The following is a 14,866-nucleotide window of genomic DNA, read 5'->3' as shown; positions in this document are numbered from 1 at the left end:
TTGTCACTGATCGGCATAATAAAAGAAAAATAGCTTGCAGTTGCTGCTATAAAAAAGAGATTGTATTTTCAGTCAGTGAACGTGAGTATTTTGGGCCGGAAAACCTAGAAACCCATTTTCCTGCCTGGCTCAAACTCTCTGCACCTGCTTAACAGAAAATCCCACAGGTCAGAGGACACTTTGCTAACTCTTGTCCATCCATATCTGAATGGCATTAGTGGGAAAGCAGACGCCCAGGGAGGAGGGTAGGCATGGAAGCTGAATGTATGTGGGTATACGATGAGAAAATTCAAGAACATTTCTCTCTCTAGTCTGCTTGATAGGACACATCCCGCTCTCTAGTGAAGGTCCTCAGCTCCACTGAGTTCTCTCCTAGCAGGAAGACAGCCACTCACGTTCCTTTAGTAGCTTAGAGACCAAAGAAATCTCCCCAAAGACTGATGGCCTGGAGGGACATAGTTTTGATTCACCAGACGAGAAAGACCGAATAAGCTGGAGACTGCTTTTTGGATTCCAGTGGAAAAAACAAATAGGAAGCTGACAGAGACTCTGTTGAGCAAATGTAGCCCTGAGTGGTGCTGCAAGGAAGAAAATACATTTCAAGCCCACCAGAGTTGAGAGATGGGGGAAGAGCACGTGCACGGGAAAGAGCACATGCACGGGAAAGAAAGGAGGGAAAACGTCCAGCTTTCAAAAATGCTCTTCTTGAAAAAGAAACAGCTCTATGGCCACGTTCTGGAACCTCCAGAGCCAACCGGAAGGTTTACGGTGACAGAGAACAGCAGCACAGACATACGAGACGGGCAGAAACAGAGGACCTTGGGCCCGCACGGAAAATCATCACAAAATAAAACTACAGGCAGATTACTTTTTGCTAGTTAGCATACAACTATCTTTCGAATGCTAAAACCAAAGTGAATTTAACTTCAGCAAAGAAAGTGACTTCGGTTTCTCTCTTGGAAGCACAGCCTCCATCAACGTTGAAGATAGCTCTGAGAATTCAGGAGCAATAAAGAGGCTAATGTATTTGAGCTTTGTTCTAATTACTTTTCTTAATAAGTTTTGCCAGACCACTAAGAATAGCTGCTGTCCTGGGACCTCCAGCACTCGCTCACGACCGCATCTGCAGCAATCAGACACGAGAGCCTGGAGGCAGAACTACCAAGGTGGGCAGCAACGGCGTAAAGTGTGTGGAGCTCGTGGCCCTTGCCGTAGCACCGTGCAGCCCCTTTTGCCGAGAGCTGGGTGGCCATAAACGGGTATTTAATGCAACCAGCGTTATTATGTTCAAACATTTTTTTTATTATTTTTTTTAATAAACCACGAACTTGAAAGTCTGTGAAGAAATTTGCATATTCTAGAGTGGATGACGAACTAATTGGAATGGAGTGGACATACACTAAGTTCAGTCCAAAGTATTTGCACGAGTAACTCGTCCTACTAACAATAAATTCACTGACCTACGTGCATGCACTTATCGGTTGCTCACGGATGCACAGGCATGCAGCACCATCTTCCCTTCTTTTCCAGCATTCCTAATGGGATCTTTAAGCATCTGTACCCGCACTCTTCAATGCAGCAAACTGCAGCGCCAAGAGCTGCGTTTGAAGGGGCAGGCGCACGCATTTATCTCCCCGCAATTCACCTCCACAGGGTCAAACTCCAGCATTTCCCCTTTCAGAAAGGATTCACATGTCCCACATCTAGAGGGGTGCGTGTGTGTGTGTGGGGGGGCAACACTTCCTTAAATTAAAGCTCTATTAAAAAGCTTCAGAAAAAAAAATACACGTTATCAACAGCTAATAATTATTCCAAGATTCTAGGAGTTTCTACTCAAAACCATGCTGCAAAGTTTCAAGACTGGCTATCTTCTCCTAAAAGCCTTTGGCTAAATTTCCAGCACTTATTTTATATAATTAGAAAACCAGATATATCCATCACCTTTCCCCTGGAATATGACTGCTGTTTCTTTGGTTACAGAAACCGAAAACAGCACGGTTTTCTCTTAGTGAAGAGGTCCTTTAGTTAGATGTGTGGAGTTTGAGCTGCAATACCAAAACTCTTTGAAACTCTTTCGCCTCTCAGGAGAAAAATGTGAGAAACTGCCTTTGCGGTACCATTTTTCTCCTCCTCAGAAGTACGACAGCTCCACAGCATGGTATGGTCAGAAGAGCTTGGATGTCACCACCAATTATAAATAAAATCTCAAATCCATGACAATAACGCAATAAATAAGCAAACAACAAAGCAATCCCTCCCACTTTGTTTATACTGCTCCCAAGTACAGTTTTTAATTTGATTAGTTCAGCTTCAAACTATTGGAAATAACAGCACACTTTTCCTAACTCCATCATCAAAGGGTCAGAGTTTTAAACGAAAAATGCTTTAACGCAGACAAACGGTGCTGGTTTCCTGAAAGCTACAGTATTGGGCCTTATAGCTTGATTTTATAAGCCTTATAATGAGGGTAGAGAGGATATACATTCCATTCTTCAGCTGCATTTCTGTTCCACAAAGACTGCAATTTTCAGTCTCTTGAAAATGCAATTATAGATAATGTTTGCATCAGTAGCAAGAACACAATGAGCACATGGGGCATGAAAACTCCACTCAAATCCCATCCTCTTAGGTTATGAAGCTTGTCTTCTGCCAAGAGAAAAGCCATTTCAGCAAGCTAATGTTCAGCAGGAAGAGGACGGTGTTTTATACTAACCCACACCTCTATCCTGCTCCTACTTTTCCCACTATTCTACTCTTTGCACAGGGAACCTATACAAACCAGAACAAAAACATACTGAAGTTGCTTTGAAAATCCGGTGGATATAAGTTAATTATTTTAACTAAAAGACAATGGCCACATGCTTTGCACTTGCAGAAGTAAATCAAGATCAAAGCAAACACCAAGAGAAAGGACATCAAGGTAGCAAGAGGAGAGGTCACTTTGGGACAAACTAGCCAGGTTCAAACGGAGAACGAAGACTGGTTCCACACTAACACGACCAACCTCTGTGGTTGGATTCAAGGAAGAGAAATCAAGCATTTGGTTTGGTCTGAAGATCCACCCAAAATGAGTTATTTTAGAGAAAAATTAAATATATGCATCTGATCTCAAAGAAGAAATCTATACTAGACGAGTTCGGCATAATGCAAGTTAATTACATCCTAAGTGAACTAAGTGAAAATGACTTGAGCCTGTATATTCAAAGTAACTGCTCTTCTGCCTCAGTAGTATGCCAGAATGGGCCCAAGCAAGACATCAGTGGCCTTAACGCTGCTTTTGTGCTCAATGCATCCATCCCTTGGATAGCGTTGAGAAAATTAACCTGATTTCAAAAGAAAAGGCTCAATAAAGGAGAAGATGAAGATTTTCACATCAGAACCAAGCACCGACATCCCAAAATCTGCCATCCCCAAATCTCATAGGTGCTTAGGCCTGAAGATCTCCTACAAGTGAGCAGGCAGACCCAAAGCTTGATGCCAGGGTCAGTGCGAAGGCAAGTGAGCTGAGAGACTCTTGTGTCACCAAAGCCCACAATTTTACTGCAAGCTTTTCGATGTCATTAAACTTATTAGCATATCAGATCAACGTGACTTCTTTTTAAAAGAAAACTTTTTAAGGCCATAAATTAATGTCTCAAAGCCCTAAAAGCGAAGTAGGAGAATCCAAATTTGTTTTGCTGTCACTCAAAACATTCTCTCCGTGTTGTAAAGCGTCGTGATTCTCGGCACCCGGAGCCAGCATTTTCATTAATTGGGAGCCCTAGCCTGCAGCTACCCAAATACTTGTCTTCCAGCAACAGAAAGACCCTGGGGAGAAGCACATGCTTGTGTTTCAGAAGCAAAGAGGAGAGCTAAACTTAAGCCCGTGTCACACTGAATGTGCCCAATCAGCATAAAATCTTTGTGCGCAGCACGCTTGGATGCCAGGTAGAGAGCCCTTGCAAATCAAAGGGGGTCCTCCCGCTGACGGCAACGAGCCCGCGATTCAGACCTTAACTTATTCACAAGTATCAGTCTTTGTGGAATCAGGATATCTGATCTGATTCTAAACTGCTCATGTTAATTGAGCTTCACCATCGGGTTCAGTTTCCACAATTAAGCATGTCAAAAAAAGAGCCATAACCTAAATAAACCCTGCCTATGACTATTCCTGCTGCATGTTGTACTGGGGAATCATCTTCCCTCCAGTAATGCAACTTTCACATCAACACCTTACACTGAAGCAACTACTAACACACAAAGTTGGTCTCAGCTCTAAATTGGGGGAAAATTTTTAAATTTGATTACATTAAAGTTCAGCTGAGTTTTACTCGGTCTTCTTTCAACGCTCAAAAATCCTGGCTCAAACTCTGAGCTTATCATGCGGAATTAACAGATGCCCTTGAGAAAGGCATGCTACGTCGATCCACAGTGATTTGCATTCGGTAAGTAGGGCAACTTGCTGTTGCGAGAAAAAAAACGTAACAGTATCATGTCTGGTTGATAACTGTTGTAGTAAACTTGCCCCTGCTCAAAAGACAGCTGCCACAACTGGCTGGTGAAAGACTCACTAGAAAACGACAAGAAAATCTATTATATTTTGTAAAGCAAAAGTTTCATTAGACTATGTATCTAATATAGAACTATATCTAGGGATATATAGGTATCTCCAGACGTCCTGGAAAATTGTAGTCAGAGATGATAATTCCAACGTGCTGGGTCAATAAGCACAGTCCCAGAAGGATGGTCCTACTTCCAGAAAGTTTAAAGACATAAGGCACTAGCTGGATTTTAAGACTGTAAAGTCATCAAGCAGCTTTGATCTAAATTATAGGTGGTTCCCAAGAAACCTGGAGCTGAGCCTCCTAAGTTTTTCTCACCTATCTTATCAAAGAAGGAGAAAAATTAAGTATCTGCTTTGCAGATATTTCTAAGAATTTATTCCAGCAGAGCAACTAAGCACAAAGGTGTTTGTTTGAACATTTAATGAAGAGTGATAAGAGGGTGACCCACCGGTCAAAGCGACCTTTCAGCAGCGGCTAAGTGGAGATAGCAGAGCAGAGCACTTCTTACCTCGCGAGGTAGGAGAGGGACTTCGTACAGGCATGCAACAGAGCAAAGCATGCTGAAAGCTCCCAGCATTTTAAACAGATACAAGGAGGGCAAACTGCATTTGTCAAGGACAGAGAAAAATATGACATGAGGTGGTAAGAGACTGGAAAAAGAGTTTTAGTGGTTTCTTTGTTTTGTTTTGTTTTTTTTTTAGTGCTCGATTCTCAGCTTCTTCACCAATTAAAATACTTGAGTTTTTCAGTTAGACCTATGAGAGTTTTCATTATTTACAACATATTATAGGATTGGATAACAGGGTTTTTTTTGCTGGTTCTTGGCTAGGTGATTATTTGCTATTAAATATTTACAGATTTTTTTCCCAAAAGAATTTTAAAGGGTGGGATGCAAGTGGTTTATTTCCTTCTAAGCTTCCATGCAGCCTTCCTGGTTTGCGTCTCCAAAACTATCAGCAGCAATTTTGCCTTTCCTGGGATTTGAGCTTTTGCTGAGCTTAAAAATACGATCTTTGTTCTTTTTGACACAAATTATGTTTTTTAAATATATTACTTTTTTTTCCTCTGCTAAGTAATCCTGAACTAGCATTTTTTATGAAAGCCCATCTAAAGATGTACCTTCCTCTCCTCAGTTTTATTCTGTCCACCTCCTAGCACAATATTCACCTTGCCCATGCCCAGTAGCTGGGCATCACACGCGTGAGCAGCATTTCCCCACCCTAAATTCACTTCATATCTATGTCTGATTGACTGAAGTCAGCTGCAATCTCCTCTTCATCCCCATTCATGCTGGAGGAGAAACCAAGAAACCTTCCAACCCCCCGAAAGCTGGTGAAATAAAACCCCTGATGTGGAGGTGAGCCCGGAGGAAGCAAAGAGGCACAGAAACTGCCCCAAATCCTCCAGTTCCTGCAGAGCATCTGAGCAAGCCAAAATTTGCTCCTTTCCGAACCCCCGCTTGCACCTCTCTTGTAATGGGCCTCTTACTGCTGCCGTGCTGCAGCAGGACCTCTTTCCAAATCCAATCACCACCATGCACAAGGGGGAAAAGAAATGACCTAGAAGAGGCTGGAATAACACTTCATCCTGGTAATACACCTCTCAGGCAGCACAGCAGAAGACCACCTGGGCCAAATGAAGCATCCTATGCAGTATGTCTGGCTGGGAAAAAGGTCTTGCTTCTCTAGCAATGACTGCATGGTCCAAGGGTTGCATTGGATGTTGAAGATTTGCTCCTTTCTTACAACACTGTAACCCCAGGTCAAAGTCAAGAGCCCTGTTATAACAGCTGCTGCAGAGAAGCTGAAAAACACACAGAATCTGCCTTAAAGACATTATTCTCTACAATACGGAGTAAGGCACATAGATCTTTATTCCAGTCCCTTAAACACTGGAGGATCGCCAGAGCCATGGTAAGAAGACAACATTAAAACTCTGAGATTGTCCTATTCTCTACAGCCTTATCTTCAAGATAAGCATAGTCTAGCATGTTCGATATTGAGGAACACTTAAGCAGTAATAAAATCAGGCAGAGGCAATTGCTTTAAAAAATCTGCAATATACTGTTGGGAGCTTCTTCCATGCTGTTGGATCCCCATTATGAATTTAGCCTTTCTTCACAGATAGCAAACAAACTTAAAAAGAGAAGTTGTGCAGCCAAATCCTAGAGATGGACATCAGTGAAAACCCAAAGGCAACGATATCAATCTTCCTCCCTGGCATAGAGGAGAAGGCGCATCATGAACAAAAGAACTCATCACCCCCAGCTTGAGAGGTGTGAACATCCCTCCAAAAACCACTGCGTAGGCTACACCAAACTACAACCAACTATCTTCTGTTCTCTCATCAACACTGCAAGTCTAGCGAACCAGAAGAGCACCTGGAAAGTTGGGCATCTCGCATTTCAGGGCTTAAGTTCACGCTGAAGCGTGCAACAGGGAAAAGGAAAGCAAAAATATTCGTGAGCTGGTAATTCCCGATTCAGAGCCACTCAGCTCAGCACGGGGAGCAACGCGTGCCACTACACGTGCCTTCTTCAAGGCAAACTCCTAGCAGCACAGTGGAAGGTGGCTTGAGCACGCACTACAGCCTGTAATAAAACATCAGATAATGTTCCTTACGTGTCCAGAGGCACTCTTCTCTTCTTCCAAGAAGAGCTTCACAAAATTAAATACCAATTATTTTCTCGTCTCTTCCCCCAGCTTCTCTCGCACTCAAAACTCAACTCTGCAAAGAGCTGGCAGCTCCGTACATGCTCGGGGAAACGCAACCCATGCTCACTTTGCCAACCCAAAACTTCAGGGCTTGAAGGAAGAAGTCGCGTTACATGTGTCAGCTTAGGACACGGTGAATGACGCTTGCCTTTTTCTCCTGGTGGAGAGTTCACCAAGATCTGCAGCTATCCTTTAGTCAGGCATTTATGTTTTTACTGCAAAATCTGTGAAACAGCCCTCCACTGGGGTATTTTCCAGAATTGGTTTTAAAGATTAAATAATTCTAAAGAACCATCCTTTTCACACCAAAATTCATACTTAAACTAACAGCAATTCACTGTAATTTCCCACATTTTCCTCCCCTCCTTTCTTTTCTCCTTTTTGGACAGCTGGGAGTTAAAGTAATTTAGATATAGGAGTTAAAGTATGAAAGCAGGTCTCCACACAAGAAGCTCATGGAAGAAAAAATTTAATCTGAATTTTAAAAAATTGAAAGCTCATTTACTGGTTAATGCAATCATTAAATTTTCTATATGCTTATATGGAAATACTGCAAATAAAACTTTAAAAAAAAGAAAAAAAAAGAAAAATGCACAGGCCTTGGGACAAGGATAAGACAAGGCAATCGAGTTTAGTGAAACGCACGGTGAATTTGAGCTGTTCGTCCGACTGCAAACAGCTGCTTGGAATTTCTGCAGTGTTTTGTAGGAAAGCAAGCTCCTGAAGAAGGTTTTCTTTAAGATATAGCCACTGGGCATGGAGTGTGTTTGACAACGTTTCAGGCTTCTAATGCTTGTTCTACAACCCATCTGCAGTAACATATTAAAAAAAATAAAAGGGTTTATTGATAAAGGGCAGAGGCAGATGTCTCTCCCGCCAACAATGTGTTGCCGACGAGAGCTGACGGATCTGGGCAAGCGAATGAGCCAGGAAAAAGAACAAAAAAAAATAAAAGAAAAAAAAATTAGAGAGGAGAACAGAACGGATCACTTGATTTTGTGGATTTTCAAATGCAGTTATCCTCTGCCAGAAGTTAATAACTTTCAATTACCTGGCTCTCTTTCAGGCAAATGAAGTGCGCTTTTCTCGCGCCTGGGCACGCAGAGGCAGTGCCTCCAGCCCGAGCGCTAGCGAGGGCTGCAGTCAACGGCACAGCAAGCGGTGGGTCAAGATGCTGGTGTGGGTTTTTTTTGTTGTTGTTGCTTTTTGGTGGTTTTTTGAGGGCAGGGAGGTGGCTCGGTCTTTTTTTTTTGGGGGGGTGGGGAGGAAGTGCAAAGCTTAGGAGATGCAAGAAACGGAAAGAAGCAGCATCTGTTGACCAAGGCATCACACCTTTGGGTTAAGAGGAGGAGGGATCTTCCTCATTTCTGAGGCTTACGAGACAGCAGGTAGTGCTTGTCAGCCACAACTTGCCAGCAGCGGGGATTTGCTTCTGAGGACACATGACGCAGTAACTTGGCCCGAAATAAAGCACGGGACAGTCCGTGGCCAGAAGGCTTGCGGTTCAACTGGAGCTGCCTCTCTTCCCTCCGCAGAGGCAACCAGCCACGCTGGGGCAGCTCTGTTCCTCCTGTCCATGCCAATACTGCCTTGAAGCCATTGCATTTTCACGGCAAGAAGCCAAAAAAGTTGGACATTGGCATTGCAATGCGTTACCATCAATGCTGGGAGCGAGTCGGTATTGGGCTTTGCTGCCAGGACTGCATTTGCTTGTATGAATAGGGGAAGAAAAAAAAAGAAAAAAGGAAAAAAAAAAAAAGATCACTAATCACAAATGCCACCTTCATGAAATGTCAATGGCTGCATCTCCAAAATAACTACGGTTGTAAACTTTAAAACACCGGAGCCCCTGAACCTCCTCCATGTGCTGCCTCTTATAGCAAGCAACGGAGGGGCCAGGGTGCAAAATAACGCTCCAAGGGCCGATTCAGAGCCCTCGCTGTTGGTGCTCACAAACCGTAGGTGACCGCTTCTTCCGAAGCGTTGCCTTCAACCTTGCCTTCAAGCAGTCCCACCCTGTTGAAGGCAAGGGGAGCCAAAACAGAGGGAAGCTGCCCCGGAGCAGAGCACCGGACCGAGATCTTCCACCGTCCACATCTGTGTTACAAGATGCAAGAGCATAGAGCTCTTCAGTACAAACCTCTTAAAAAAGAAATGTACAAATCTAAAGGAGAAAAAAAAATCACCAAACAGGCACTATTGGTGCAGTAGGCAACTCCTTTGTGAGTTGGCTCATTTAGGCATTCATTTAAATAGAGTAATTAAGATTTAACACAAAACAGAAGCTGCTTTCAGAAGTCGTTTTGAAGGCCAGATGATCTCCTCTTTATTAATATTATAATTTTCAACTATTGTCAGCTGATTTTTCAAGGATCAGGCTGCAAGCGACGGGAACACGCCGCCGAAGCGCGCCCTGTTTGGGCGATATCGCCTCGTGGAAAGGAAAAATAAATAAATAAATAAATAAATAAAGCAAGAAAGGGATTACACACCCGCGCTGCAGTGGATGGATCAGCCGCCCCACCGAAACCTCAGGGTGGTTGAGCTGGACCACAGGAGCGAATTTAGAGCTTCAGCATCTGCCACTCACCTTTTGTATTTACCACCATATGGAAGACCACAGCAGTGTTTAAGGCAACATATTTCTGCAAACCTTTTGCAGTAAGCTGCTGGCTTTCTCGTAATGAAAAATGAAATCCTGGAGGGAGCACAAGTGCTTCTCCTCCTTTACGCAGGAACAGGGATGGAGGAATGCGGGGGAAAAGCAATTAAAGCATGATGATTCTAAAGGGGAATAATTATTTCACAATTACTTGAGAACATTACATTTATTGCTCTAATTAGTTTTTATTTGCCAAATAGGCATTCTGGTTCCAGTGTTTTTCTTATACCTGTGAAAGGTTTTCTGGGTTCCCCACCTCCTCGCCCAGCAAAGCGGAGCCTCCCGCGCCTCTCGACACACGGTGCCGTGTTTTGTGCCTTTAGCTGCTGGTTACCCTCGCCTGGCCACGGGTTTCTTTTAATCAAAGGAAGCTGCACCAGGAAATACAATACACTTTGCAATTATAGAAACTCAAAAAAGGGTTTTTTTAATATATATATGTGTGTGTGTATATATATATATATATATACACACACACACACACAGTTTTATGCGCTCTAACAATGAATTTGCAATGAATTTTGTAATGGATTTTCTCTCGAGGGTGGTATCTTGCCAAAGCATATTCCTTTCTTTCCAAAGGTTTTTAAGAAGCAGAGGGTTTTGTACACCTTTCCCCTAGATCAGGTGGGTGCAATGTGTTCATATTGCTCTATGAATTAATGATGAAATCTGAATGGTCTAAACGCTCGTAAGAAAGCAAACATGCAAAAATGCCGATGAAATATTTAGAGTTACCAAAGTTTTTAAAGCAGTCCTAACCGATGATTAATTTGGAGGCTGAGTGCAGGTGGGGAGGCTTAAAAACCTGCATGACTGTATCACTAGGAAGTGGAAGAAACATATAAATATTAATAAATGTGTTAAGACTTATCATAGGCTAAATACTGAACACAGTTCTAAGCAGCTACTAAGAAAGATGGTGGAGAGAAGGAGCCCATGAAATTCTAATTACTTGGTAAGTATTTAAAGATTTTTTTTTTGTTTGTTTGGTCAACAGTCAAGAATTTTCTCCTCCTCCTGATTTGCTTTCCATCAATACAGACCCAAGTAATCTCAGGTCAGTAAGTTACAGTTAAGCCCCAGGTCGTAACACTTAAAATACTGCTACTAGCAAATCAAAGACGGAATAAAACGGCAGTACACAGGTGAGGTTATGGTCCCAGAGAACAGCTGATGCCCAGATACACATTCTGAGCTGGCAACTCACAGTGGGTTATTTTACATATTTTTTTTAAAAAAGCAAATATCTGATTAATTATTTTGACATCTGATAAATTATTTGGAGCTTTCCCTATGGGGTAGGTTAAAAAAAAAGAGTTAATTTTATTATTCATAGCTTTATGCTGGAAGAAAAAAAAAATCTTATTCTGCAGGTTTAGTGGGGAAGGCAGGTTTTGGTTTTTTAAAGCGCAAGAACGCCCCATGGATGACAGCATTCCTTATTTATTAAGCAATACCTAGCTGATGTTCAGGGATGTAAAAATACACTGTACTGAAAATTGATCTTCACCGGCTGTTTAACCAGCATATTGCACACATGTTTGAATTTGCCTTATCCTGGGTAAGGAGAGACGGGAATTCAAGCGCTGAAGATTTCTACGCAGAACCGCCGACGCCACCGGCTGCACGTGGGCTGCTTTTAGCCCCCTGACACAAGCATCGTGCTTTTTAATGACATTATACCCAGGCATTAAAAATTAAAGTCAAATGTGAACTCGTCTCTGTAGTAGCAAACACTATTCCCTGTTTACATTAAAGGTAAGCCCGGGCAGGGAAAAGCGTGTCGTGCCACCGGGGAAAAAAAAAAAAAGGTGGTTTTACAGAAATCAGTGTGTGTGGGGGGGGGCTTAATCCGCGAGCAAACCGCTCTGTAACCGCAGACTTTGCGCGTATGAGCAACTCTCCCAGTGAATTCGCTAAGCAAAATTACACCACCGCGCTCACACGCCGTAACTGCGCCGCGCAGCTATTAACCCTCTCCCGCCCTGCCCAGCGGCACGAGCGCTCCCCACCACGGCTTCCCCTCGAGGGGCTCGCCTCGCACACCCAGCGCGATCGAGGCGCCCAGCAAACCCTGGTCTTTCAAGCAGGGCGCTCGCGACGCGCCCAGCATCCGTCCTGCCGTTTGCCCTCAAACCCCCCAAGTTTTTTTTTTGCATTTTTACGCTCCCTGCCCTACGGGGTCTATTTGCCAAAGCCATCTCACTAGTGGATTTTTATAACCAAAATTAGCAGTCGGTTCCGAGTCAGGTACAGCAATGCCACACAGAGAGTCTGAGTATAAACAGTCATGCTCCAAGTAGCCGATACTCTGTTTCACTTGTATTTATCCAGACAGCAGCAGCAGCAAAATAGGGAAGAAAGCGACTTTTTAAGAGCAGTTGACAATATAACTGAGCTAAGAGCATTTTAACCCTGACGGCGACCAAGCTGGCAGTGCACTTACAAAATAAAGTGTTCAGACACCCCCAAAAATTATTCCTTGAGGATCCAGTTACTCAGTGAGAGAATGGATGATACCAAAAACAATGTTTTATAAGGAACCATTATAAGTGCCAGCGATAGCAAGGGTGGTACTGTATCATAGCAATTCTCAAACCCACGACATGCTTGAAAAAGAAAATCTCCAGAATTTCCTTGCAAAATAGAAGACTTTTTTTTTTCTTATATATGCACATTGATAATTGCCTCACTCCAAAACCAGGAAAAATCCCTTTCTGCTAAAAACTTGAATGAGTAAAACCGAATGCCACGCTCGGCAGACGGAGCAGATGGCGGGGTTAAAAGTTTCGTGCAGCATCCCGACTCGGGCCGCGCTCTCGGCCGGCGGCGGCTCGCTGCCCGCCGGCGAAGGGCAAGGCGCACGCGTGCCCCCGGCCCGCCAAGCAGAATCAAACTCTTCTCCCCGCACCGATTAGTCCGGAGGGCTGGGGTCGTGCAGGTAACTTAGACACCAGATCCTAGAAAGGGGATGCATGCGGAGAAACTCCCTCCTTCCCCCCCCCCCCAAATTTCACCACTAAACCCCAGTGTTTTGGGATCAGCCTCAAAGCTGGCGTGCATCTAGAGGGATTTCTGGATGTGCGTTAAGACCCGCGCCCGACGGGCACCGACGGCGTTTCGGGCTCCGCCAAAAACGCGCCGGCGCCGCGAGGAGGGAGCGGGCGGAAAGGCGGTCGGACACGGCGCTCCCCCCTCCGCGGGGGGGATTAAAGCTAGAGGAGCCTCCGCGAGCAGCCTCGGAGCCGGACGCCGGGTGTGCAAAAATAACGCGGAAAAGGGAGACTCCGAGCCCCTTTTCTGATTAAACCCATCGCAATAAGAGCGGGTAGCGTGTGCGTGGAGCAGGAGGCGGGGGGGGGGGCCACAGGATTTGCACCCCATTTGTGCAAATTGACAGTGGAAGTTTTTTCTTTTTTCTTTTCTTTTTTCTTTTTTCTTTTTCTTTTTTTTTTTTTTTTTTTTTGCACCGGTCCCTCCAGCGCTGCCTCGACAGCCCGCTCCACGCCAAAGCCTCTCGCTCCGCTCTGCCCGAACTCGGAGCCACATCGGTCATTCCCGTGAAAAAGCACCCAAACAACAAGACGTTCAGCATATCGCAAGGGGAGGGGGTGGAAAGGGGGGAAAAAAAGAGAAAACCAGAAATGCGGCGCCGCGTTCCTCCCCGGCAACAGCCGCCCCTTCCCAGGTTTTATTCCGCAGGCGAAGCGGCGCTTTCCCGAGCATCCCCGCCAACGGGCAGCGCCGCGGCGGGAGAAACTTTCCCCCAACCCTCGCCCGCTGCGCGCCCGTCCTCCCGCGTCCAGGGCTTGGGGGGGAAAAAAAGACAAAAAAACCCCCACACCTTAAATCCCCCCCCACTCCCCCCTCCCCGGTTTGCTGCCTGTTTTCACTCCCATGCGTGCTCGACGCTCAGATTTGAGAGGGCAGCGAAAGGCAGCGGGGGGGGGGGAGGATGCTGCGCGCCCCTGGCCGCAAAAAGGGGCCGCAAAAAAAAAAAAAAAAAAAAAAAAAAAAAGGTGAATTAAGGGAGGGGGAAGAGAGAAAAGGCTGCGCGGAGGGGGAAGGGGGGTGCGCGGCGGCGGCGGCGCCTGCCCCGCGGTACTCACAGCCTGTCGGGGACGAGCAAGCGGCCATCGACCATCATCTCCGGCAGGAAATCCAGCTTGAAGGCAGAAGTCATGCTGGGCTGCGGGCGCTGCGCGGGCAGCGGGGCGCCGGGCTCGCCTCGGGCGCGGAGAGGCAGGCGCAGGTGCGGAGGCCTCCCCGCGGCAGCCGCCAGCCCCGGCAGCTCTCACATCGCTCTTCCCCCTCTCCGGCTGCTTGCTTTTTTTTTTTTTTTTTTTTTTTTTTTTTCCTTTTTTTTTTTTCCTCCTCTCCTCTCCTTTTTCCGCCAATCCCCTCCGCAAGCGACTGCTGAGGCAACTGTCTGTGGAGCACCAGGTGCTGCGAGGGGAGGCGGAGCCGCGGCGGCTGCTCCGCGTTAACCCCTGCGCGCCCCCGACGGCGCCGGGCTGCGCGCTCCCCCCTGGCCCGGCCCGGCCCGGCCCGCGCTGCGCGCCCGCCCCGGCGCCGCGGGGGCTCGGCCGCCCTCGGGCCGCGCACACGCTCACACACACACGCAAAAAGGGGCGGAGGGGAGGGGAGGGGAGGAGGGAGAAAAAAAAAAGCCCTTTTACTAAATTCCCCCCCTCCTCCAAAAAAAAAAAAAAAAGGCAAAAAAAAAAAAAAGCTTCTATCTAAAGCTGGATTTTAAAAATTTTATTTCCAAGCGCCCAGGCAGCTCCCATGTGCCTCCTTCCCGAGGCCTCGGGCACGTCGCTCTGCCAAGGCTCGCCTTGCCCTGAGTTTTAAACCTCAGCACCTCTGGCTTGTGCAAAAAAAAAAAAAAAAAAAAAAAAAAAAGCACCCGGGGATTTAAACCAATGCTGATGGGAAAATGG

General features: G+C 45.6%; 1 protein-coding gene across 2 annotated transcripts in view; it reads right to left on the bottom strand.

Annotated features, from left to right (window-relative positions):
- The window catches only part of CELF2 (CUGBP Elav-like family member 2), a 206,060-nt gene extending 191,811 nt beyond the window's left edge, over positions 1-14,249 (bottom strand). For both annotated transcript variants that reach the window (XM_062580586.1, XM_062580593.1), the window contains exon 1: positions 14,033-14,249. In XM_062580586.1, coding sequence (XP_062436570.1) covers positions 14,033-14,106 — 74 coding nt within the window. In that variant the 5' untranslated portion in view covers positions 14,107-14,249. The remainder of the gene's footprint in view (positions 1-14,032) is intronic.
- Between the last annotated feature and the right edge of the window lie 617 nt (positions 14,250-14,866).

Source organism: Rhea pennata, chromosome 1 (assembly GCF_028389875.1).
Source record: "Rhea pennata isolate bPtePen1 chromosome 1, bPtePen1.pri, whole genome shotgun sequence".
NCBI lineage: Eukaryota > Metazoa > Chordata > Aves > Rheiformes > Rheidae > Rhea > Rhea pennata.
This window is presented reverse-complemented; position numbering and strand designations above follow the sequence as displayed.